This window comes from Manacus candei, unplaced genomic scaffold (genome assembly GCF_025592945.1).
Source record: "Manacus candei isolate 608988 ecotype Guabito, Panama unplaced genomic scaffold, ASM2559294v1 h1tg000050l, whole genome shotgun sequence".
NCBI classification, from domain to species: domain Eukaryota; kingdom Metazoa; phylum Chordata; class Aves; order Passeriformes; family Pipridae; genus Manacus; species Manacus candei.
Genome location: NW_026138098.1, coordinates 4869428 through 4897115, shown reverse-complemented (window position 1 = coordinate 4897115; position 27688 = coordinate 4869428). Strand labels below are relative to the sequence as shown.

The following is a 27688-nucleotide window of genomic DNA, read 5'->3' as shown; positions in this document are numbered from 1 at the left end:
CCCAACACCCTGTTAATAAAAGGACATCCATCCTGTTAGTCCTGGAAGAGGCACCACCAGGATTTACTGGCACAGGCCCTGGGGGTATGGGCTTCTCCTCTTTGTCTTACATCACTATTCCTCCTAAAAATTCAGTGCAAAATCCAGGAAAAGGCTATGGAATGTGCTGCTCTATTATATTTTGCCTCAAAGCACTGACAACTGCTCAAGTTAATTAAGTAGATATTTCATATATTGCTCTCTCAAAAAAAAAAATTAAAAAAAAAGCTGAATTCTTACCAGTTTCTTATTTTGGAGACTAATGAAAAGCAACATTAGTAACTTTAAAGATTACAGAGAACTGAAGTACTTTGCACCACCAAATACCATGCAGAAAAAGCAAAGTGATTTATTCACATACTTTCAGAATTACTAAAATTTAGTCTTAAAGCCAATTCTAAGATGCTTGCAGGGGGGAAGAAAGAACTATTATAGATGAGCAAAAGGAGAAAAATGTGTTTTGGCTGAACATTTTGGTAAATGAGGATAATCATGTGTTTTTACTGACTTATTTTTAAGAAAATTAAAGGAGAATTATTAAACAACAATTTTCCAAAACTTAAAATCGGCTTCAGAAATTGTCCTGTGAAGAGCACTGCCAACTTTCAGAGGAAAACTCACACTTGAGGGAGGAATTTAATGATGATTTTTTTGTTTGCTTCTTTTCTAAACCACTCAAGGACATGCGGTGATCTTGTTCAACAATGTCAGAATACTTGGAAGAAAAGAACAGACTTTGGCAACTTGGAGGAAAAGTTTCCCAGACAACATAATTAACAGCAACACTAAACAAAGATCAGACCTTCAAAGCAAACTACATGTAAATTAAGGCTGAAAACAATGCTCAGTCTTAATTTTAACAGCAGTGCTGTGAAGGCAACATCAATATATTGATCACCGTGAAATACTTCTAATTACTAACAAGCACCAGGGAAGGCTGAGGGGAAAAACAACACCAATATCACAAAAAGCAGCTCAATGCTATGTGCTGGTTCCTGTGTTCCACAGCCCCCATTCCCAGTGCCTTGCTGTGGAGCTACGATCCCATCTTTGCTGTGAAATCCTAAAACCATATCCCAATTTTTTGCTAAAGGCCCTCTTAGGCCCCGAGCCTGCCAGGCTGCAGTGGATCCGACGTGCTCGGCGTGTGAAACACCCGGGAAGCGCCGCTGGAAACACTGCAATAAACTTGGAGTTGCCTCCCAAGTTGTACTGAGCAGTGGCATTCCCTGTCAGTGGCATTCCCTGTCAGTGGCATTCCCTGTCAGTGGCATTCCCTGTCAGTGGCATTCCCCCTGGACACAGGGAAACTCATTAACGTGCCAATCTCATCATTATTCCCACCCACCCCCCCACCTCAAGCTCCTCGTGCACGAGTTCAACTCCCAGCTGATCCATCCCCTCTCCTGAGTCACGACAGAAGGATCCCGTTCCCTGGAATGACTCACTCCCGGCTCAATGACCCACCCACACTCCCAGTCTGCTGCTGGAGCAGCCACGAGAACAAGGGATCACTCCATGGCAACCAAGCACAAAAATTACACAGAGGGCACAGTCTGCAAATGTGAAATATTTGCTTTGGTGGCTGCCATCAGCTCTGACTTCCCCAGCCTTTGGGTGCACTGAGCCAGCTGACGAATACACAGGAAAAATGTAGAGAAGGCAAGTTTTATTTAAAAGAAGCAAAATATGCCAACTCCACTGCCAGCAGCCTGTGTTCGTGTGTGAACCTAAGAGTGACCTCCATGCAACACATTCTCATGTTCACATCCCTTCTGCATGAGAGGAGAAAACATCAGAGCTTTCTTCGGGTGTAAGAGCTGGGTATTGCACCTTGGAAATAACATAAACCAGCTTATTTGGGAGCAGAGCTGTGATATCACCTCCTCTTGAAAGCAAACTCACCCTCTCCCTTAGTGCTATCCTTCATAGCCAAGGAAAAGTGCAATCCCACAGAGCTTGTTTGCAGTGTATTTCAGGATAAAAGTCTCAGCTATATGGCAAACAGCATCCCTGTTCCCATTTAACTTGGGATTCTTCTGTTTGCTCAGAGACCTGTACTGCTTTAAAGCAAAACAAAGGTTGGATAACACACAAACTCAGGAGATGCTTTTGCTGCACCCAGACAATGTAATTCAAGACAAACAACCACCATCTACTCACAGAGGAAGGGGGATGGAGAAGGCAGAGAAGTCAGCACAGAGAACCCAAGTCCTACTGTGAGGAGCAGAAGCTCCAGCAGTTCCATGAACTCACCATTCTGGGTAAGTTTTGTTGAACAAACTAGAGTAGAAATCTGGAAAGAGTCTTTGCTGATGGTGCAGCTCCCAAGGTTCTGCATGCTCTTCCCTGTTGCTGAGTGTCCCTTTTCCTCCAGTTCTATTTTGGTGGAAGGCAGACTCAGATAGGTCGAGGCATCCTCCAGCTTCTTGGCTTCTGCCTGCAGTGATGTTTTAAACACGAGAAAATACCAAGTGAAAACCTTGGTAATAATAAAATTTTAACATTTACAGTGGATTTTCTTAGGTTTGGAGCTATTCAGTGGGTCTTTAACAACAAAAATTTAGCACCAAGATAAGAGACAAGATGTGATTATTTAAAAGAGCTACAGAAGTAACTTCTCCCAATCCACACAGAACTAAGTAACAAGTGCCTTTGAAATTAAAACATGCCCAGAAAAAACATATTCGAGTTTTAATCCTCAATCTGCCACACACACAAACTGCACAGTACTTGCTATTTAGTCGTTTGATCTACAGAACAGTCTAGAACACATTTTTCTGGGGAATTCTGGAACAGAAGTCAGTCAGCAGAGCTATGGAAAGTCAAAATTCTACCTTGTAAACTATAAGGTCATGTTCTCCATCTCTCAGAGTTGTCCCATCATATCTCATGAGCTTCACAAACGCCAGGGCAAATATTTTCTCAGATTTATCTTTGGCTGTTACAAAAAAGAAAAAAGACAAATCACCACATAATTAAGTATTTGATACTTAAATCTCAAAGACGTAGGAGAGTCTTCTAAACACGAGATAGAACCAAAAAAAAAAAAGCAAAATAAACACATCAATAGACCAGATGCTTCAACAGTAACCAGATGCTTCATATTTCTATATTATCTGTTCTTTCCAAAAGCTTTATTAAGGTAACTTTTCAAAAATAAAACTGCAATGTGATGCATTTAGAAAGTTCAGGTTTTTTTAGAAGAATGGCAGTGTTTGGAAGCAAGACTGAGGATTTAAAGACCAGCACTGAGGATGTCAGGGCACAGAGCCCTGACAACAGACATTTGAAGGGGGAACATGAGATGCAAAACAGAAATTGGATCCATAATTACACAGCTGAAGTGCCTGAGTTTCTGAAAATTGACCCACTCTACAGCAACACGAACTAGAAAATGCATTGTTGGCTCTCATTGTTCAAAACCAACTGTCAAAAGTTAAATAAAAACAAAGCAACAGGACAAGTAGAGATCACAAAGTTAAGAAGTAAATCCAGAAGGAAAGTGCAATCAACCTGAGACAGCCCAAGGAGCCTGTGAGCCCTGCAGCCCTAAGGAACGACCTCTTTTTATTATTTATACTGTGGTCAACCTAAATATTTGAGTCATAAAAACATTTCTAACTCTACTAATTTGTAGCACACAGTCATAATTTTGACACTTATGACACTGACTTTGGCACATTGTTTTCCTTAGCAACTATCATCCTCTGAATTAAGTAAATGTTTTATTAATCAAACTTCATAATCCCAAAGTCTTTAATTTCTGATGCTAAGCAAACTGTAAACTCTTTCACATAACCACTGGTAAATATTTTTACTACTGCCTACCCACCTACCTCTAAGAGATACAATACCACAACCCCTTTGAGTTACTAATGGAAAGATTTATTCCATTAGTAATAAATTCCATTTACTCCTTTTCATTTGATTTGGAGAAAACAATGATCAGGAAAGGAAAAACTTGCTGTGGACAGGTAAGAGTGAGGGAGGCGTAAAGCGGAAAAGAGGCATAAAATAAGCAGGCAAGAAACTTAATCCTGCACTAAAATGGCAACAGTCAGTTACAGTTTGGGAATGTTATGCCTGTTTGAGGAGATTTTGGCAGCAGTGACAAGAGCCATAACGAGGAGGTTGAGTTACTCACAGTCCTGTGAGGATCGGTGGCGGAAGGTGAACCTCAGATGGCTGCGGTTCACGTCCTCGATGGGGATTGCGACCTTCATGCGTCAGGAGAGAGGATGGAGGAAGGAAACAGTCAGTACAGCACCCAAAATCTCACCTAGACATCTCCCAGCAAGACACCTGGCACTTCCAAACAGATTAATGTTTAAAAATCCCAGCAGAACATCTGGGTTTCTGCCACTTTCTGTCTCACAGACTCAACAAAAGCACCTTTGGACTCAAAACGATGTTGTGGGGAGTAGCTCTAAGTCCCTTCTCAGCACACAGACCCTGCTCCCACTGCCTACAGCCAGACAGGATGTATTTTATGCAGCCAACATCAGCCTCCTCTGTAATATCTAAACTTGGCATTGAAGTGAAAAGGTTATTAGCCAAGCAAATGGACCAAGCTTAAAGCACAATCAGCCAGATCCCAAAACAGTGATGAGTTCAACGCTATGGCAACTGTGTTTTAACCTTAATATTCTGCCTCTCTAGGTCAGCTCCATGGAAATAGAGCAAAACCATTCCTAAAGAGATGTTGGAGGGCCCCCACAACAGTTGACCAAAGGATGAAATAAAGTTCAATATGCAATAAAAGTCAAATCCTTCCTTAGCTGAACTATTCCTTGTCCTGCTAAACACAACTACCAGCACTGAATCTCCCCAGGTTTGCTTCTCAAGCCTTCTCACTGAAATATATATTTAATGCATATTGACACACAGAGGAAGTTATTTTAAGAGTTTAGATACCTTTACAGTCTCAAACCAGCGAGGTTGCTTTACTTGGTAATAGATCACTGACTTGTACTCTGAGATGGCTTCATCACCAGCACCAGGAAAAATAACACTCTTCAAAACACAAACGAAAGAGAAAGCGTTTGTATGTCTCAAACTTGTCTTTTTCATTCAAATAAACAAAACAAAAAACAAAAATCAGTGAAGTAGGTCAAAATAAGACAGAATGGTTCTTGCTCAAAGCTCCTCATGAAATTAATATCAAAGGACATCACTGATATGGCAAGATGTATTTAATTATGACAAAGGAGCAAGTGTGGTTGAAAATAAAAATTGGGACTTCAGTTGACAAGTACAGAAAAAGATGTAGAAACGGCTTAAACAGATATGCATCAAAATCAAAACCCCCAGCCATTAAATACTTTAATACCTCTAATCTCTTGCCATCTTCATCATAAACAGACACTGTAACTTCCACATTCTTTGCTGTGGTTTTACTGCCTTTGTCAAAATCTCCCTGAACTAAGGTGACATAGATGTCATTCCGAACGTCACCTGAAAGGCAGAGCAAAGCACAAAGTAATTCACAATTTTCACAGTAAACCCAGTGATTTGTGAAACCAGTGACACACAGAAACAACAATCAATCAGACTTACACATGGCAAAACATTTAAAACACCAGTTCCACCTGTTTTAGTTTTACACAATTTTCATTATTCATTTGAAAGAATGAGTTTCCACACAGGTGTAAATTTAGCCCATGCCCAGTTATTTTGCAATTTAAAAATATTTAACAGCCTACAGAGTTCTGTTTAACTTGTTACATTGGGAAGTGGTTTGATGTTTTCACTGGGTTTGGGGTTGCAGGGGAGGGTTATTTTTAGCTTTATGTCTTAAAATGTTCTTCAGCTACACCCCAATTCAACTGAAATTTTGCAAATTAACTGGGGAAACGAGGGATTTCCAATAATTTCACGAGGCAGATGGTTTATGTGCCAACATATGATCAAAACAAGGTGCTGAGGCACTTCCACCATACGGGATAGAGAGTAAAACATCTGACAAATACATCTGCCAGCAACCACAGGGAGACCTGGCAGTGGGATGGGCTTTGGAAACATCTCATGGATCCTCTAGAGTCCATCAATCTGAGGAGGACAGTGCAGGGTTCTGCTCTTGCTTGTGGCAGGTTTTATTTTGAGAAGCACCACGTTCCATTTCGTGGGGGTTTTTTTTTGGTAAACACCTGAATTAAACATCCTCTGAACGCACATATTAAATAAAGATGATACAGTTTTCTTTCAAATACATTCTCTAAATCTGGTACAAACCTTAAGAGACTTGCATATCTCTAAATCAAGCCTGTTCCCCCGAAACTGTTTCAGGTTTGGATTCATCACAGGAGATAAGTTTTACATGTGCCTCTGCTATGGGGATGATATAAAGCATGCACTTTGTATAGGTTTGTTTTTTTTTTTCCCACTGGAAAAAAAAGGAGAATTTCCACAGCCACTGGGATTTCATGGTTTTTTGGAGGGAGTGGTACTTTTATTTATTGATGCAGCACATGTGGCAGATATTACTAAATATTTTACATTTATTGGAGACAAAAATCTTTCGATGACCCGTTTTTTCTAATATGCAACATACGTCAAATTTTTTATTTTTTCATTTCCCCCCAAATTTTCCACACGTACAGACATTTAAAGCAGGTTAAAATATAACAAAGCATTAATTCATACTGGCTTACCAGGCATAATAATCTCCGGAAAGCCCATTTTCCGAGCCACAGCTGTTGACCTGTCCACTAAGTGTGGAAACTCCTTCCTAATCTGATGGATATCTCCTGGAAGAAGTTTCAAAGTCACCCACAAACCTGTTGTGTAAAAAAAACCACAATTATTAAACTGGTGGGATTTATTCCTAGTTACTAAAGATTTCTTTTTACAAATTGAAAAAAAATGTAAGAACATTAAAATAATTAAGACACATTAAGATAACATTTAGGACACAAAGTATTTTAAAACACACAAAAAAATCCTGCCACTTCAAGCAAAAATATGAGTGAAGCACACAGAAGCACGTCTGATTATGTTCCAGTGTTTCTGATGAAACTGAACTGGAAAAAAGAAAAGAGGTAACAATGATTTGCATGGAAAAATACAGTATTATAACCAAGGAATATCAGCAGATCCCTATCCCAAAATGATTCATCACCACCACCCCATAAGTTGTTTTTACTGCTCTGAGCACAGAGAAATCTACAGCATCAGCTTTACACAGCTGATATTTTTCTCTTCAGAAGCAAAAGAAGCCACTAAAAAGCTGCTGCTTTGCCAACTAACATCAAGCATACTTGGTACAGTAAAAAGAAAGATGCCAAAATGGAAAAAAACCGTAAAAATAAAAAAAAAAAAAAGAAACCTCAAAAAAGTCTTTCACTTGGTAAAGTGACTGGCAATCAAGTTTAAGCATGAAATAATCACAGCAGCAATTTGCAGAGGAAAATCCTCAAATTAAAATCTATGAAAAACACCCCAAAAATATTCATCTATGAAACAAATTGTGGGTTATCCTGCACCACAATTAACTGTACATTCATTTTGTACACAGTTGGCAGCTTGCTGTCTCCTCTGTGTTATCTCTGTAAAAGGCTCTGTGCCGACTTGCTGCCAGAGATGGTTCTGACAGCAGCTATTTCACCAAACAGCAACTGTACCTGCACTGACTGGGTAAGGAACAACTCAATCTTTCCCTCTTTGCTTGGGCATTTCTTTCTTTTTGTGGGGGAAAGAATCTGAAATGAATCCAAAAAGCTGAAACGTTTCCTCCTTTCTGATACACGCTGGTTGTACGTGAAAACAAGGGGAGGAAAAGCAGATCTAAAATTTTCCTCTTTAGCTAAAGGATAATTCAACAATAAGGTTTATGTAGATTTTTATCTGCTATTAATCTGTAAAGAAAAAAAAATTCAGGAAAAAGTATATAATCTTCCTTGGGTCTCTTGTGCAGATATGGTTTAAGTGATACAGTGAAACACAGTGTTTGGGGAAAACTCTGCATTAGTTTGCATAACTCTGTATTAATCCAGAATCCCAGGAAAATATTGAAGCCAGTAATAACTGGACAGATCATGAAGTTTTGTACACACACAAGAATAAACCAACACAGACTTGAGAAGCTGAGTTGCATGCCAGCTGTGTACACTGAATTCTGAGCAGCCCCTAAGAGAAGGTACCACTGCAGGTCTGAGAGGGCTCGGGCTCCATCCTCACCACCTGCAGGCTCAGGTGGGGGCAGTGCTGCAGGAACAATGCCCTGGTCTTCCTGGGAGGGAGCCAAATGTTGCAAGTGCAGCTACAGAGTGGAAAAATAGGGCAAAGGAAAAGAAGGAAGAGAATATACCTCTCCCTTTCACATGAGGAGGCCAAAATCCACAGCTCAAGGGCACAACGGCCAACTCCTGAGTCATAATTTCCAGCATGGAATCACAGAATTGTTAAGGTTGGAAGGGACCTCTGGAGATCATCCAGTCCAACCCACTGCCAAGGCAGGGTCACCCAGAGCAGGTGACACCAGAACACATCCACGTGGGGTTGGAATGTCTCCAGAGAGGGAGACTCCACAGCCTCCCTGGGCAGCTCTTCCAATGCTCTGCCACCCTCAATGGAAGGAAGTTCTTCCTCATGTTGAGGTGGGACTTCTTGTGTTTTAGTTTATGGCCATTGCTCCTCATCCTGTCACTGGGCACCACTGAGAAGAGTCTGACACCATCCTCTGACATCCCTTGGAGATATTTATATGGACTGATGAGATCCCATGTCAGCCTTCTCTTCTCCACACTAAAGAGGCCCAGTTCCCACAGTCTCTCCTCATAAGAGAGATGCTCCAGACCCCTCCTCATCTCTCCAGTAGCTCCAGTAGAAACATAAAAGACATCCAAGACATGAACAGTGATGCAACCTGTAGAGTCAACGTGGGGCAGGGGGAAAAGATGTAGGGCAGGGGGGCATATCAGAATGAGCCCTGAAGGTGGGAAGAGTCATGTCAACACCTTTTCTGTCACCAAAGAGCAGTGAACAAGCAAAATTCAAATCATCATCACGTTGCAAATCAGGAGACGAGCAGTTTTAGGCACTGGGGTGTAGATAAAGAAGGGCACCTACCCTGACCCTTGTGGTTGACTTCTTTAGCAGCAATCACTTTGTTTATAACAGTCTGAAGGAAATCATTCTCCCCTGCCACCCTGGGTGAAAAACGGGATGATATGTTCAGCTGCTTGTGTCGAATGGCGTCATCCAACGCTAGCCTGGAGGATGCACATGACGACCAACACCAGGAAACAAAGGGGCACAGAAAACCAGAAGTCACAGTGACAAGGGAACACAAAAGATCGTATCATAGTTGTGACAAAGAGTGTTTATTAGTCAACGCAAGACAGAGGACAGGAAAGGTGACAAGAAAGACAGAGGAAGATCATTAATCAGAAGAACGCTGGTCTACCAGAGAGTACAGCACACCTGGCATGTTACTGCTCCCCTCAGGGACATGCACAGCCCCACTGCCCTCCTCCGTGAGCAGAGGAAGGTCTCCCACCTCAGAACCCCCAGTTAAGCAGTGAAAACCTACACAGGCAGTTTTCCCTTTAATATAAATACATATATACAGCAGGTTGGCCCTGCAACACCTCCAGGGTCACCTCTGCCATTCCACAGGTAAAGCAGCAGTGCAGGGTGTCTGAAGGAAAAGCTACCATAAATCTCACAGAAAAAGGAGGAGAAAAGCAGATAACCCAAACGTTCTGTTAAACTTGGGGAATAAATGGAAAGATGGGAACTATAAATAAACAGCAGCATTAAGTGGCATTGAAGTAATCTCGCCAAGTGCTTTTGACAGCCATTGTGTCGGTGGCTAGTGAGTGAATACAAACAAACGAAGATGTGAAAACAGAATTGTGTGTGGTACAACAGAAACAAAGCATGGAATGAGGAGAAAAATGTGGCTCATATGAACAGCATAAGCCTACGTTGGAAATAACGACACCAGCGCTCAGCACGCGATTCCACGTTATTCGTGTTCTTTGGAACATACTTTTTTCAGAAGAATGTTTTAATTTATTACAGGGGGAAAGAAAAAAAAAAGTCACATTGTACATCTTTTCCAAAACTCTGATTTGTCTACACAGAAAAAAATAAATCAGTGTTAATGGAGCAGAAAACTAGATGTTCCATTAGCATCCACTTTGATACACAAATGTTCATTTTCATTGCTTACTTCCACACTCACTAAAAAATAAACTTGCTATTGTTTACCTTGCAATAAACATATGCTACTCTTCCCTAAAAACCTATGGTTTCCTTGCAAAATGGAATTGTACTTTGATTTTCTCATTAACACCTTCTGCAGCACCTGCATATGTCTTGCAGTCCTCTCACCAGCCCTACACCTTCAAACCACAAGGGCTTCCTGAATTAGGCCTATTTTTCAAAATAAAGTTGATTTGAGATAACATTATTTCAAGCTTCCTTTCTTTTTAATATTATTAAACCCCCTCTGAATACCATTAGTGTATCAATCAAGGAACTTAGGTCCCATAACTATGTTTTGCCTTTTGGAACAGATGGCACTCCAGCATTTCCCACAACAGGAAAACTAAACACCCATATTTTATGCACTTTTATTTGTCTTATCCTTCTACCTTTCCTTGCTTCATGGAACAACAAAAACCCCTATGATCTATGGATGGAGCAGAGTATTTCCCACACATTCTCATTTGTTAATAAGCTTTTGCTTCTAAAAGCAGTTTCTCTGCACATATCTATATATTCCATGTCAACAAGCTCAGAGTCAGTGTGGGAAGGTCTGTGGTTTCAGATAACTAGAATTAAGACCAAGTCCATGTAGACACTGATCTCCCTGATTCTGTGAGCAGGTGTATCCAACCACCAAAATATTTAAGGTTTCTGGTAAAAGTCTGGCATGATAAAGTTGAATTATGAGAAGATATTGCAGGAGGTTTATCAAGCCATCCCTCAAATCCCCAGTTTTTGTTTTGATTCTCATTACTGTGGCTATGAAATTCCATCTCCTACCAAGGAAAAGACAAATGTTATAATTTACTAAATCCACAGAAGTCACCTGCACTGGATGTTAGTAACACTGCTGGTCTTTATCCATCTCAGGCAGATATAAACTCAGAATGAACTTATTCAAGTGTTTCACCTCTCACACATTATCACCCTGATTATCACCATGTTTAAATAAAAACAAAACAATGCTGCAAAACTGGGAATGCAGGCTTTAAACTCAAACTTAAGAAACCCCAAAAGTTATGACTAATGGGAAATAATCAAGAAGATATATTAGCACGTACTACTCAAAATAAAATAACTCACTAAATAAATTAATTTCAGAATATTGACTGTTTTTTTAAAAATCAAAGTTGAATTCTTAATATTTTCCCTTCTGCTATTCTTTAAACTCTTTCCTACTTACGGTTGGAATGGGATGAAGTGCTGCTTGTCCTCATCATCAACCTTCCCGTTAATTATGTCAGTAACATCCATCACTGCAAAGAAAAACAAAGGGTACTGAATCAAGGGATTAACATGGGAAGAGGGGGGCAAAGGGAACACCCCAGGGGATTAGAAGCAACAGAACAACCCAGAAGAGGGATAGAATTATTAACTATGTAATCTCAGAATTTTCCTATGGAACAACAACACATTGCAAATAACCTTTGGCACCTCTAACACAAGTCCTGGAAGCCACAGTAATTTGTTTGATACATCAGTCTGATTACATTTGGAACAACTCTGAGTTTATACAACCCCACAGGAGTTTCACACACCCAATTTCTGTGCAAGAGATGATATGGAGAGATCCAGCACAGTTACCTGCCACCCCAAAAGGTCTCCGCAGTCCGGACGTGAGTTTCCTGGTGTTGTTGTCCCTCAGCTCCATTCTGCCAACTCTTACAATCTGACACACAAAACTGATTTTCTCTCTCTTCAGGTCTTTGCTGCCCAGGTCCTAGAAAGAGTTGTTTCACCAGGTTACATCACAATAATAGGATTTCAAGTTCCATTTCAGTAGGTAGAAGGTTTGCTGCTCAGAATTTGCCTCCATTGTGCACGCCTCTGGCATCAGGGTAAAGTGTTTTTGTTATAGCATATAAACATCTTATCTTGACTTCTGTGTAAATTAATTGCTTTGGAGGCCAAACCATTTCTAATATGTTAAATTTTCGAAGAGTAGATTTAGTTTCAGCCTGGAGCTGAGAATGTTTAGTGGATCACTTATGGGAAATGTCTCACGTGAGCCTTTGCCAGCGTAGAATCCCTGACTGGTTTGGGTTGGAAAGGGCCCTAATTTTCATCCTGTTCCAACCCCTGCCATGGGCAGGGACACCTTCCACTAGCCAGGTTGCTCCAAGCCCCATCCTATCCAGCTTTTAACACTTCCAGGGATGGGGCAGCCACAGCTTCTCTGGGTAACCTGTGCCAGGGCCTCACCACCCTCACGGGGAAGAATCCCTTCCCAATATCCCATCTATCCCTGCCCTCCGGCAGTGGGAAGCCATTCCCTCTTGTCCTGTCCCTCCATGCCTTTGTCCAAAGTCCCTCTCCAGCCTTTTTTTTTGTAGGAAGCCGCACTCCCAGGAGAGGTAACCCCACACAGATCATATCCCCCCGTCACCCCCAGCTCTGCCGGGAGCGCCCTCAGAGCAGGCCGCACTCACGGTGAACACGGCGCGCAGGTTGTGCAGCCTGTCGATGTCCTTGGGCAGCCCGCAGCTCGACCATCGCACCAAGTAGTTTTCACTGAAAAAAAACAGTCTTGTGAGATGATTTTTTTTTTATTTCATAGAACAGCAGAATCTCAGGATGGTTTGGGTTGGAAGGGACATTAAAGACCATCTTGTTCCACCCCCTGCCACGGGCAGGGACACCTTCCACTAGCCCAGGTTGCTCCAAGCCCCGTCCAACCTGGCCTTGGACATTTCCAGGGATGGGGCAGCCACAGCTTCTCTGGGCAACCTGTGCCAGGGCCTCACCACCCTCACAGGGAACAGTTTTTTCCCAATATCCCATCTAACCCTCCTTCAGCTTAAAGCCATTTTCCCTTTGTCCTATCACTTTAACATAAGCAGATAAAAATCAACTTCAGAATTTACAGAAGACTCTTTTAAACCCCATCTGCTTATCCTGAACAAGTGAATATGTAGTGGAGAGCTGGCATTTCCCTTAGTGTATATTATTTTTATAAAGCAAACAACTCTTTAGCAACAGAGTGTGAGAATTTCTGCAGCTAAGGGAGGGCTCACACCTTGCCGGTGTGTTCACCTCTCACATGAGATCTGCTCTTGGGGAACCACAGGACAACCTGATGAGGAACAGCAAAACCCTGAATCTCAGATGTACCCAGGGACTTGCCTATGCCTTTCACAGAAATTTGACTTTCATGAGCCCCAAAACTACCTCACTACTAGAACTGAGTAAGCACAGCTTAGGGGTTACACTGAAGAGTGCACTAACCTGATAAATTTTGATTCCAGTGGATCATACAGAGACATGAGGACTTCAGCATCTTCTCCTATTTTACAGACCACATTTTTTAAATTTACAAATAAAGCAAAGGAAGGGGTGGCAGCAAACTTGGCTTGTCTGTTGATATCGATATTCTGTTTCTGAGACTGCAATTCAAGAACAGAAGAAAATAAAGTTTAACTCAACCTAACAGATATTCTACCGCTATAAAACTTTCCTAAAACCTTTCAGACAGAAGAAGGGGGGGTTTTTTTAAGTGTCTATTTCTTGATCTTTGTTTATATCAGGATTTATGACAGTGTTTTCTGGATCTGTCTTCAAGTGCCACACCATAAGGAGAGAGTAAAAGAAAAAAAAAAAACAAGGAAAAGAGATGTCTCCAGTTATTAAAAAGAGAGTTAAACATATGGAGGAAAAAAATAGAGCCTCGAATATACTTGACAAAACCCAGGAAGTTTGTTCCTTGCTTTGCCTGCTGTTTTTCTGACAGGTACAGAGCACCAAGAAAGACAGGAAAGGAAACAGCACAATTTCAACTTCCCACAAACTTACAGATCTCGACCATAAATTCTACTAAATCCTTTAAAGGAAGATAAAAAAACAACCTAAGACAGACAAGTTCTTACAAAATGTTTAAGCCTGATAACTCTTCACAAAAATATCAAATTCCTCATTTGCAATGCTAAAAACAACAGACATCCAATTAGTTTACAGTCTTATGTTGAAAGGGAAAAGCCACAGTGCTCAGTGTATCTTACTTTTTCCTCCTGTAGCCTCTCTTCAACTTGCTTGGAAGCTATTTCATGTGCTCTGAAAAGGCTAATGGTGCTGGTCTGCTCTGGGTCCAAAATGTTGCCATCCTCATCTCTAACCACCAGATCTAAATCAAGAATTCTAAGCAAACAAGAAAATATGCTTGTGAATTAACAGCGCTCAAATAAAGGCTTAAAAATCACCTGCCAAGTGTTTAACTTGCACACTTGACATATGAGAGAAAAACACATTATCTGATACATGATAATGTAATTTAACATGTCACCAACACTGGAGATAAGCATTCCTGGCTGGAAATCACTTATTGCCACAGCATAGAGAGAACTGATGTAAACGAAACAGCAGAAAAGCTGGGGAAGTAATTTCTTAAACAACTAAATTTGCAAGAGATTTTGTCTCCTCCTCAGATTCATCCAACAACCACTGAACAACCAACCACTACAGTCCCACCACAGGCAGTTCCTTTCATCCCATCCCACTCCACCTTCTCCTCCTCCTCCAACGCAGCAAATTCCTGTTTTACCCAAACCCTACGAGATCCAAGCAGGCATGAACTGTCTCCCTTTATTTAAAGCAGAAGCCAGATTTGTGTCAGCAGGGTGTTAACATCCACGATTACCTTCTGCAGACAGAAAGGTTTCTGCCATAATCAAAACCAGTCTTAGGACAGACCTTTCATATTTTTCCAAGTTGGTACAGTGCTGGCAGCAGAACCAAGGATTAAAAAAGTCAGGTCCTCTCCCTAAGACTGACCTTCTCACCTCCATCCCAATCCACCAGGTCTCTATTTTCTCCCTCCAACTCTGCACTCAGCTCTCATGATGGAGCTGTTGTAACTGTGGGTTTGAAATGTTTGATCAACGAGCTTAAAAATCACATTTGCTGTGTCTGATAATTCACTCAGAGGTTGATGGTTTATCTGAAAGTAAATCCCCCTTGGACAGAACCTGGAAGCACTTAAAGAACAGGAGCTGTGGCAGACAAAGATGAGTTTCATGGACTTAAAGGATCTCTCTTCATCCCTTCTTGCACAGAGGGAGACCTGGAGGTGTTAAAGCCTGAAGCACGGTCAGCACACAAACCCCTCCAATAATTGCATTGAATTAATTCAAGGGGAGAGAAACATCACTCAAGTTGCAGAGTGAAGGCAGGAGATTTTTAAGCAACACCTCCCAAGTTCTGCTCTGTAACTGGTTGCAGCCACCATGAAACTCAAACATCCCTGGAATATCAAGCTCCCGGATGAATTTTTTTAGTGAGAAAACGGTTTCATCATTGAAAGCAAACAGAAAAGCAGCCAAAATAGTCTTGCTCCTCCCTACTACTGTTTCCTGGACAGCAGCCACAGCAGGAGATACACCCACTGAGCACTTGTGCTGGAACTGCCAGTCCTGCAGGGTCCTTCCATAGGAGGAACTGCCTGGAGCAGAGGAAATGGTACCTCAGGAATTCAGGGAAAGGCTCATCACCCGGCCTACGACACCAGTGGGACAAGAACGTTTGCACAGACTGTCAAATAAGTCAAAGCTAACACTTTGATTCGATTCCTTTGTTTCATCCTTTAACTTGCAAATGATGCTTGGAAAAAAATCTGGATTTTTTTTTTCCTAAGTGTCCCAGTTACAGATTTTTGCAACTGAACAAAAAAAAGATGTTTTCACAACAAAATTACCTGACCCAATTTCAGAAAGATTTTAAAAATACAGATTCCTAAGGCCATTTTTACTTCCTCAGTTATTCTGACAACATGCTGTAAAAAACGTTTGGCTCTATTTATAGAAATAAATCTTATTTACAAATCAGTATTTCACAAATCAGGAAAAGGTTGGGTATGATTAGAACAGAAAACGTTTAGAATGGTTTGGGTTGGAAGGGACCTTAAAGATCATTTCGTATTTATAAAACACATAATGAATTCTTTCTGTCTGGACACTGAAATCACCATTCATGCCTCTTTTAGACACAATAAATGTAGGACTATTAGAAACATATGTTATCTTTCAGTTGTGAGTATTTACTCAGAAGTTGGAATTCACCTCCCTCCTGAACCCCCCAGAGAACATTGTGATCACTTAATTAGTCCATCAGAACATCATGAATATAAAGCACAGCACAAGATGTTCCATTGTATTTGAAGGCTGAGCATCTGGAGGTTATTCAAAGTAACTTTTACCAACTCCTTGGACAGATGGTAAAATACAGTAGCCAAACAAATAATACCAACAACATCTGGTTAATTGTGTACAGAGGTACAGTCGTCCATATCTTGGATTATAAATGATAATTACTGACTGAATGCAGTCACTGAGTATTTTTTTCATTTCTTTTTTTTAAATCACAGCTTTTGCTGATCAAGTGCACAAACAAATACTGCAAATTTGGCAGTTCTTAAGGAATTTAACACAAATAGCTAAAATCTGATGAGATATTTACATCACAAAGGATTTAAAGATTGGTTTGGTGAAAACTTCTTCAGTCCCCAGGTGTGCAGGACTACAGGATCCCACAGAACAGGTAGGACTGGAAGGGAGCACTACAATATTGTCTCTCAGTGTTCAATACACTGCTTCAAATAATGTCCTGACTGAAGTGCAACATGAGATTTCTCATTTTTTATCAAAATGGAAAGTTATAACTGTATAGACAACTTTTATTTTAAAAAATCATGCTTAAATCCAGACTGTTTGTAGAGAGAATACATTGCTAAAACACCTAACATATGCAAACTACAGGTTTTGGTCAATATTTTCTTCCCAACTTCAATTCTCTTCTGCTAAATAGATACTTTCTTTTATGAAATCTGTCTGTTAATCTTCTGCTACCAGCAGGATGCCATGGAAATAGAGGAACACTGAGCTAAATGATGCTTCTGAGCCAAATCCTTCACCATCACATTTAGCTGAGTGACTCCAGGGCACACACAGCTGGTGGTGCTGAGAGGGACACAACTGTTTGTGCTGCAGAAGCAAGTGGAGTTTAAGTTATATTTTGAATGGAAGCAAAACTTGCACTTTTGAATTGCCCTTAAAAATAACAAATTGATAATATCATCATGAGAGAGATATATGGATTCCACTTTACATATTATAAAGATGCTGCATGAACTTCAATCTTTACATTGCTTTAACAGAGCTGTTAATATACAACTATCACATCTCCATAAAAACAAGAATAAAAGCACAAAAACTTGGAAAATACCATTCACAAACCTGTTGCCATAATCAATTTTGGCAGTCACTTTCTTTTTCAGTTCCTTGAGCTCATCTTGGGGCAGTGTCCCAGACAGGATTTGGGATCTCCACTCAATGAGATCATAAATCATGTGCCTCACGTTGCGGAACATTTCCCTGTTGTCCTGCTGTTGGGAGGGAAAAGAGGGGCAGAAGTTAGTTGTGAAGCCCTTTTAAATACACAGAATTAATTGCAATTATAAAACATGAATTTAAAGGGTGAAAGTCTACAACAGCTCTAAAATGGGAGCTTAATTTTTTATAGCACAGAACACCGAATACAGAGTCTGACATTCAGCTTTAGGGCTCTAAATGGGTGTAAAAGTTTGTGTTTATGACACCTTAAAACCTGGGTCATGCTGTATTCAGGCATTCTAGGGGAATATTCACAGGTAACTTTATTCAATGACTCTCTGTCCTGAGCAGAACAGGACTAAAAATGGTTCATTTTAACAGCAAGAGGTTCAAGTTCTGCAAAAGTCCATCTGCAACAGATTGGAGAATCCTTCCCCTCCCTAGTTAAACCTTCAGAACAACACTTTAAAATCCCTCAGGGTGCAAAGTCAAGTACATCAGTACAGGTAACAGCTAAAGGACAGTGAAAAACCAGGAAAACATTAAACCTCAGAGGAAGTTAAATACCTAAATTATTTTTAAAGCCTGGAACTGTGGATATTAAACAGTGTCAGCAGTATATACAAACTTCACTTGGAAACACTCAGCTAACCTAAGAATAATTAAATAATTACAATAAAATTCCCCACTATATATAAGAGAGAAAGAAAAACTGCAGAAGATGCAGGAAAAGAACATAATGATTCCAAGACTCTGGGAAAAAGGATATCTAACTGTGAAACTTAAAGACTTCAGTCTGTTCAGATTATCCAAAAGCTGCCTTGATTATAGTGGGAGAACCTTCACAGTGAGAAAATGCCCATTATTAAAAGCTCTGTAATGCAGCAGAGAAAGACACAAGAGGCACATATGGCTGGGAGCAAAATACAGACAAATCCAAATGGGAAAGTGGTTCCTGATTTTCAATGCTGCAGGCAATCATAAACTGGGGAGAGGGAAAACATGCCACGTCCTCTGCTTTGTGGAAATGAAAGCTGAGTATCCATTCAATATTTAAACTCGAATGACAAACTGAATAAAGGTATAAATGTGCCCATTTAATGGTTTTTGATACGCAAGATACGGACAACATGGAATGTCTGTGTAGTCTGCAGATTACCCAGTTTGGAACCAGCTACCTCCAGTAAAACAAAGCTCCCCTGATAAAGCAATCCCACTGCACCAGTGCTCTTTCTGGCAGCTGACCACATGCAATTAATCCAACAGATATCCTTGACATACAAACTCATGATCTACCTACCCAGAGTAAAGCTGTGACAGGGGTTGCCTTGAATTTTTCCCTAAAATCCAATGGAAACCTACTCCCTGTCAGTTTGAAGCCATTCCCCCTTGTCCTGTCACTCCAGGCCCTTGCAAATAGTCTCTCCCCATCTTTCTTGTGGGCTCCTTCAGGTCCCGGAACGCCACACTAATATTTCACTCCAAAGCCTTCTCTTTTCCAGGTTCCCAGTTCTCTCAGCCTTTCCCTGTAGGAAAGATGCTTCAACCCTCTAATCAACTTCATGACCTCTTCTGGACTCACTCCAAAAGGTGTAGCTGTCACATGTGTTCATGGACATAAATGGCTGACAAATGAGATGTTAAAAATTAACAGCAAGGAGAATATTTACTACTAAAAAAAGCACACATGTCATGGGAAGAAAACTCCTAACAATGTTTCTCTGCTATTCCTTCTTTCCTATTATATGTGCACTGCAATGAGGTCTTGTGTGGTTCACAAAGCAGCATTTCTCTGACATTAGGAAATACCAGACTTCACACTCAGGATAACCCCCCAAGAAGGACATCAGGTCAAAATGTAATTCTCGGTGTCCTCAGCAGCCCACAGGGCATGGAGTGTGAGGATAAGGGGGAATTCAGCTTTAAGCTGAAGGAGGGAAGATTTAGATTAGATATTAGGAAGAAATTGTTCCCTGTGAGGGTGGGGAGGCCCTGGCACAGGTTGCCCACAGAAGCTGTGGCTGCCCCATCCCTGGAATTGTCCAAGGCCAGGTTGGACGGGGCTTGGAGCAACCTGGGCTAGTGGAAGGTGTCCCTGCCCATGGCAGGGGGTGGAACTGGATGAGCTTTAAGGTCCCTTCCAACCCAAATCATTCCATGATTCTAAAGCAATGGAACTAAGGGCAAGGCTGTTCTCAGTGCCCTTCTGAGACTCTGTTCCTCCTGCTTTGCTTCTGCCTCCCTACTTCTTCCTTGCTCCTCAGCACAACCTCTCTACTATAACATCATGTTAAAGCTCTCTCTTTAATATACAATCTGCTTCTCTTCATGTAAGATATTATCCTTCTTCCTTTACTCTGCAACACTGCATCATTTCCATTACACTGTATTTCTAATCTTTATTTTCATGGGTGTGATTAAAAAACACATTAGTCAACACAAACATCTTCATTTCCAGTTGGTGCCTTCATTACCCAGCTTGCACTTTTATGATAGAAGATTTCAAACACATTTATAGGAAACAGACTCCGAATTAAATCCTACTTTAAATAAAAGACTTTCATGTTCCCATTATCTTGTTACAGTGACCTTGCAACATGAGAGCACAAGAAGCGTGAGCCAGGGCACCTTAAATCTCACAGCAGGTGTTGCTTTGCATCTGAATTGCACTTTTAGGTGTAAGTTTAAACTCTTGACCTTACTTATTTGCACTTGCATCTGTGTTTTCCTGTTTTCCCATCTGAGAGACTATCAATGCTTATTACTATAAATTCCTAAGAATATATTCTTATGTGCTTGGAAGCTTAGCACATGAAAATAATCGGGTATGTAACTTAAAGGTCGGGATAAACTGGGAACAATTAACTTCAAGTATAAAAATACTGAGAGGAAAAAGGCCTACAGTGATGATTTTACAAAGGTTTAAGTTTACATCTGCAGACTCAACATTAAATATTCATTTACTTCATAACATAGACAGCCTTACGAACTGCCCTGAAAACTATTTTCTTAATTAATATTATTATACGTTAGATTATTCCAAATCTGTCTACATCTTAAAAATCCAGTGTATTCTGTATAACAGAACCCCCATGCAAAATGGGTCATAATTGCTTAACAAATTATTCCTAGATCAAGGTAACACTCCAAAAAACTGATTCTGCACAATAAATACATGGGATTTGAGAAAACATGCAAGAGAATCACTAGAGAGATTTTTTGCTTTAACAGAGAAGATGCTGAAGAGCTTTTCAATACTACAAGTAGTCACTAGAAATAGTAAGAGAAGGGGAATTGCATTAATACTTCCTTAACCATTAGTAGTTCCTTCCTTCTTCTCCCTTCCCAGCACTATTCTTTCCACAAACCATTACCTGTGTAAATGTTTTCCTCAGTTGTTACTTACAACATATAATTGCCTCCATATTATGGACCATTCCCGGAGTGTGGTGGTGACCTCCTGAATCAAGGGGAGCTCGTTGGGGATCACTGTTTCGTGTTGGCTGAGGAGGTGGAGGGAAAAAAAGGCTGAATTAAGTAGTACTTTTGAGTGAGAACACACCATCACAGAAACTTAAGGTTTAAAAGACTTTTAAGATCCAAGTCCAACCAGCAGCACCACCATGTTCACCAATAAACCATGTCCTCAACTGCCACATCCACACGTTTTGAACACTTTCAGGGATGGTGACTCAAACACTGCCCTGGGCAGCTGTGCCAGGGCTGGACAACCCCTCCTGTGAAAATTTTTATCCTGATGTCCAATCTAAATCATCTAATCCAGAACCATTCCTAAGAAGGAACTGTTCATTTCCAAAGACGATAATACAAGGTTGAAAGTAACATCATTTACTATAAATTTATAAGCAAAAAGAAGATGTTATGAGATACTGAAGAGGTAAACCAGTACAGACACACCACATAAAGGGTACTTGGATGGGCTGAGACTATGGAACCACAGAATGGTTTGGGTTGGAAGGGGCCCTAAAGATCTGCCATGGGCAGGGACACCTTCCACTAGCCCAGGTTGCTCCAAGACCCATCCAATCTTGCCTTGGACACTTCCAGGGATCCAGGGGCAGCCACAGCTTCTCTGGGCAACCTGTGCCAGCCCCTCCCCATCCTCACAGGGAACAATTTCTTCTCAATACCTAATCCAAACCTTCCCTTCTTCATCTTAAGGCCATTTCCCCTTGTCCTATCACTTCATGTCCTTGTAAACTTTTCCCACCCTCTCCTTATTTCCATACTCACAAGGATATCAAGACACACCTTACCAAAACATCTATTACTGAGACATTTCTTTTACCAGAAGCCAGATAAAAGCCACATATACACAACCTACAATACAACAATACTAATCTGTAATTGTTTTTTTCCTCAATATATTGGTCTTGCAATGAAAACTCAGGCATTCAAGTTCTCACCACAGAGTTTCTGTATGACCTGTTTTGAAATTGTGAAAGTAAGAAACACCAACTAGACCTTTTAATATTTCCAAAGTAGGGTACTTAAAGGCAGTTTTGTAATCAGGGAGAAAGATGTCATTATGCAGCAATCTCATGATTAGAAGTTTGATCATTTACATATTTAACGGTGTGTAAAAATAAGTCAGGCACAAAGGAATAAAATATTTTAATCCTGTTTCACTCCATTTCATACCTGGGTAATTATTTAATAATTTCACTCCCTTTTTTTCTTCTCTGGGATTTGGTTGGGGTTTTTTCCTGTTTTTTAACTAAACTTTGATATCAATGTTAGAAACTTTTACATGCATGTCCAGCAAAGCAGATTTAACATATTAGGATCTGAACAGCTGTTAAATAATAAATGCAGCTCAAATATTTAGTGTTGAACATGCCAGGGATGGGAAGAGGACACAAAATAACTTCTCAGTAAGGCAGAAAACAATGCCTGGATAATGGTTTTCAGCAAGGAGACCAGTCTACAAGATTAACTGAAGAAAAATAAAGAAATTACTTCAATTTCATGTACATAAAAGAAAGGTGTCTCATATCAAAGGCCTCTTTAACACACCAGACAGAAGCCATAAGACTCAAGGGCTGCAAGATAAAAGAAGTTGGGAAAACTGACACTGGACTAAAGCAGAAGGCAGGGATGGAGGAATGGAGGAAGTTAATCTGGGTAATTATTAGTCTAGACAGTAATAAAAGTTATAAAGAGAAATGATAAATTATTAATTCCATGAATAGAGAGAAGGTTATGCTTTAACTCGAGGCAGTCCCATCCAGCTCTGCTGATGTGACACCATCTTCCATGTGAGGTGAGTTAATAATTTAAAACATTTTAAACACCCAACACACACATTTTCCATCAGCAGCTCCTTGACTAACTGGAAACAAGCCTAAGTCACTTGTTAGTACACCAAAATTACATCAATACAAAAAGGAAAATGGATTTTCGTTCTTTTCAAATCAAACTTACCCTTTGCCTTCAACGATTGCTTCCTTCAGATGTATATAGGAGGCAGGAAATATGCCCTTGGAGAGGGAGGGAGAGCAAAGAAATGTGTTAAATAACCAGTTGCACGCAACATCTTGTGTTTATTACCTAAAAATATGCCAAGACACTGCTCGGTCTGCAGAGCCATCCACATCCTCTTAAACATCACAGTAGTTGTGTCTGGGATTTTTTTAACACACATTTAAATTTTGTGTTGCATGTCCTCTCAAGAAGGTGTTATTGCAACCTTAGCAAATACAGATCAAATGCTTTTAAATTAAATTTCACAATATTGAAGGAAACAGCAGAGACACCCTGTCAGAACTGGCCCACAGAGGGGCTCTTCCTCCCCTATTAGAGGCACAGTTTGCCAAAATTCTCCAGGTCCCTGGATCATTATATTCAGGTGATAATTAAGACAGATTTCATTTTCACAGCGTGAAAGAGAAGATTTTACATAATCCACTCCAAAAATGACATTTTGCCTGGAATCCACCTCCACTCCTTGCTTTTCCTCACATCTTACCAAGCCTTCTGACCCCGCTACAAGATGTTGCTTCTGGTCCCAAATTGCCTTCTACCACCAGCCTACTGCTACTACTACAAGCCAAAAACCAAGTCAACACCCAATACTACAAGACACCAGTTCAGCTTTTCTGAAAAAATATTCTAAATCAATCAAGATTCCAGAAATACAACAATATTTTTAAAATAATGTAAGCTCATATTAAAAAATAATTCAAGTCAAGCTGGGAAAGCAAGTTCCTCCACCTCACCCTTCAGGGTATAAGTTCAGTTTTCTTATCACATGGGAATGCAAAAATAGGAATTCTTAGAAAGCCACTGGGGGCACAGAAAGAGGAAGGTGGTTTTTTTTCATCACAGTTAAAAAAAAAAAAATAAAAGTCACTGCATTTAGTGGCAGTCAGAGAAGTGCAGCAACACGTGGACTTAATTTAAGCCAAGAAGAATGTGTAATTTCTTCTTAGGCTTTACAAGGTACATTTTTAAAACACAGTTTTTAAGAAATTTAATGTATTGCCAAAAAATAAAAAAGAAAATATCAAAATAGAACAGAAAACCAGGTCTGGTAAGGAAATGGGTGGGACAAACCATACAACTCAGTTCTGTACTTTTAGACATACACAGCAACTAAAAACACACCTCTGGAGGCAAACATGACATTTTTGGTGTTTTAGTGAAAAAAAGAAGCAAAACCAGAAGATGTTTAATTCTGGTTAATTACTACTATAAAGTAAAATGCTCAAAAAATAAAACATGACGTTACAACCAGTATTTGCGTGGTTTCCCTTTCTTTTTATTTTTCAGAAAGGCTGCTCTAAACTGCAGCCTGAAATTACACTGCTGAAGATTCCTCCCCTTCTCCCAGAGAAGGGCTGAGAAATCCCATTGCAGAGCTCTGTGTCCCTTTCCAAGATGCAATTGGCTTTCACCAGTAATACATTATTTAACAAGTGTCAGGCTCTAAATAGACCAACTAGAACATAAAGTTCTGAACTTTTTACTGAGCCAAAGACTTGATACATCAGTTACTGCAGAAAACAAGATGGTGCACATTAAAACACATGTAGTGAGTGACCAATATACCTCGACATTGCAAAAAATGGAATCCTAGAATGGTTTGGGTTGGAAGGGACCTTAAAGCTCATCCAGTTCCACCCTCTGCCATGGGCAGGGACACCTTCCACTAGCCCAGGTTGCTCCAAGCCCCGTCCAACCTGGCCTTGGACACTTCCAGGGATCCAGGGGCAGCCACAGTTTCTCTGGGTAACCTGTGCCAGGGCCTCCCCACCCTCACAGCCAAGAATTCCTTCCCAGTATCCCATCTAAACCTATCACCAGTTTGAAGCCATTCCCCCCTTGTCCTGTCACTCCAGACCCTTGTAAATAGTCTCTCTCCATCTTTCTTGGAGCCCCTTCAGGTCCTGGAAGGCCACAATTAGGTCATCCCAGAGCCTTCTTTTCTCCAGGCTGAACAACCCCAACTCTCAGCCTTTCCTCACAGCAGAGCTGCTCCAGCCCTCTGATCACCTCAGTGGCCTCCTCTGGACTTGCTGCAACAGGTCCATGTCCTTCCTGAGCTGGGCCCCCAGAGCTGGATATACAACTCACCTTTTGGGCATTGCTAAAATAAGTTTCCTTTTCTTTTTTTTTTTTTAACCCTGAAAAATTCACACTGAGCAGAGCTTGGGAATGCAGTGATCAGGGCCCAGTGGACACGTGTTGACCAGCACACAAGATCTCCACAAATCAACACACCCAATGCCACAAATTCATCTCTGTTCAGGAGAAAAACGAGCACCTTGCTCTGGCAACACTCACCTTCTTGGATTTCTTCCGTAGTGTGTAACCTCTGTACCAACCTAGAAGGGAAAAAGCATGAAAAAGTTCATTCATGTCACCTCCCAGCTCACCAGCACAGAGGTTTCTGATGATGCTTCACCCCTGCACATCCCACCTGAACTTCAATTTTCTACAGGTTTAATAACCTGGATAAAACAAGTCATCTTGGAAGCTGTAAAAATCCCAGTGATGATGATCAAACTGATGGACAAGACATGACAGAGATGGATGTTTACATTACGTGTTTAATTACCATCCACTTAATTTTAATTACTAATTCTCCAACATAAACAAAAAACCACCTCAAGAGCATTAAATTTACGAAAATGTGCTGTTTGACTGGTTCAATTTTAAAACCTATTGAAATTCCACAACTGCAAGTTCTCAAATGCAGATCAGCCTTTAGTCATCTCATCAGAACACAAGAATACTTTGTGATTTATGGTTCACACATCAAAATATAAAAGTAAGGAACCCTCTTGGGAAACTGAGCCTGGATGCAAACTGAGCCACACAAACAGGGGTTTTGTACAGCAAAGCATCCATCTCTGGGCAAGGATGGAGAGATCACAAAGCAAATGTGGAAGAGAAATTGCAACCAGTAACAGCTGGGGCAGGAAGAAAGTTCAGTGAAGTCAGCACATGCTGATAAATTCATTATGCACACTCTGGGACTAGAAGCACAAATTAAAGGTTCAAGCACACGGGATTTTTCAGTCTGCTCTCCTGCAGCAAAAGGTGAAGTGATTCATCACCTCTGCACTCCACCAGGAGCTCATCCCCCATGTTCACCTGGGGAAGGTTAGTGCCATCTTCTTAGATTTGGGGTCTACAGCCATCACAGTTCACTTCCCTACAGAAGTTGCACTGGCCTCACATCTCACATTTCCTCTGCCTTCAGAGGAATATCAACAACTGCTGCTGAAATGAACACTCCCAGCTTCTAGCTCAGGTGTAGAGAAGATAAAACATTTCTGCCACCGTTAACTCCACTGGCTGAAACCCACACACAGATCCCAGTCCTATTAAATAACTGAACTCCCTCAGTTTTATAGGAATAAACCAACATTTTGAAGTTCTACAGTCTGCTAAACACCGTAACTCTGCCCAAATGCACTGTACAAGCTGAAGAACACACAATAACAGCATCTCTTCTCCCACCCCATCTTCTGTGCTGCCTCAGGACACCACACTGATTAAAAGCCACGTAGCAAAGAGAGCTCCTCCTGGCTGAACCTCTGCTTCCTGGAGCTTTGCAGCCAGCAGGAATTGCTCCAAGGACCACAGATAAGAGAGTAGCCAAAATCTGCCTTGGAGAACTGGTTGCACTCCTGCTCATTGCACAGGTCCCAGTGTGGCCAGGCAGGTCCAACCAGGCTCCTCCCTGGCAGCTGGATGGAGCTGGTGCCGGGTATCCAGCCTGGAGCTGTGCACTGGGGAGCCAAAATTTCCAATGCAGCTCTCACTGACTCAACTGGAGGCACTGGGGTTTGCCATGAATACACACAATGCCATTTAAATGCATGAAGTCATCTCTTATCAACTACCCAAAATCATGAGAGAGCTGGGGCTGTTCATCCAGGAGAAGAGGAGGCACCAGGGAGATCTTGGAGCCCCTTCCAGTGCCTAAAGGGGCTCCAAGAGAGCTGGAGGGGGACTTGAGACAAGGGCATGGAGGGATGGGACAAGGGAGAACGGCCTTAAGATGAAGCAGAGTAGATTTAGATTAGATGTGAGGAACAATCTTCCAGTATCCAAATGGGTTTACAAGGAATCTGGAGAAGGACTCTCCATCTGGAACTGCAGTGGCAGGACAAGGGGGAATGGCTTCAAAGTGCCAGAGGGCAGGGTTAGATGGGATACTGGGAAGGAATTCTTCCCTGTGAGGGTGGTGAGGCCCTGGCACAGATTGCCCAGAAAAGCTGTGGCTGCCCCATCCCTGGAAGTGTTTGAGGTCAGGTCCCACCCTTAACAAATATTACAGGATATAATGCCTGGAAATATGGATCCACATAAATGCTCAGCTAAGGGAAGAGACCAGTGAAATACTTCTTTCTCTGTTAAAGCTGCAAAAGACATTCAAATATTTGCTTACTCTTGAATGATGCATCTCTTTACTAAACAGTTACACAGAGAAAGTATTTGCTGCATTTAAAAAAAAAACAAACCTGCAACCAAGAACTAAAACGTTCTCAAAGTATCGGGAATAACTTATTTGAAAACCCGTATTTGGGAACCCAAACCCCCTTCTCACAACAGCACCAGAAATCAACTGATGCTCAAACACACAA

General features: G+C 41.0%; 1 protein-coding gene across 4 annotated transcripts in view; it reads right to left on the bottom strand.

The window, feature by feature from the left end:
* DOCK1 (dedicator of cytokinesis 1) overlaps positions 1 to 27688 on the bottom strand; it is a 332168-nt gene that overhangs the window by 278991 nt on the left and 25489 nt on the right. For 2 of the 4 annotated variants that reach the window (XM_051801050.1, XM_051801054.1), the window contains exons 3-18: positions 25377 to 25417; positions 23016 to 23071; positions 20977 to 21073; positions 17475 to 17623; positions 14250 to 14385; positions 13480 to 13637; positions 12684 to 12765; positions 11839 to 11974; positions 11438 to 11510; positions 9109 to 9251; positions 6693 to 6818; positions 5372 to 5496; positions 4957 to 5055; positions 4187 to 4259; positions 2877 to 2980; positions 2296 to 2479 (exon numbers count right to left, since the gene is read on the bottom strand). In XM_051801050.1, coding sequence (XP_051657010.1) covers positions 2296 to 2479; positions 2877 to 2980; positions 4187 to 4259; positions 4957 to 5055; positions 5372 to 5496; positions 6693 to 6818; positions 9109 to 9251; positions 11438 to 11510; positions 11839 to 11974; positions 12684 to 12765; positions 13480 to 13637; positions 14250 to 14385; positions 17475 to 17623; positions 20977 to 21073; positions 23016 to 23071; positions 25377 to 25417 — 1782 coding nt within the window. Of the gene's footprint in view, positions 1 to 2295; positions 2480 to 2876; positions 2981 to 4186; positions 4260 to 4956; positions 5056 to 5371; positions 5497 to 6692; positions 6819 to 9108; positions 9252 to 11437; positions 11511 to 11838; positions 11975 to 12683; positions 12766 to 13479; positions 13638 to 14249; positions 14386 to 17474; positions 17624 to 20976; positions 21074 to 23015; positions 23072 to 25376; positions 25418 to 27688 lie in introns of those variants that run through there. The other 2 variants (XM_051801051.1, XM_051801053.1) reach the window with 2 other exon arrangements.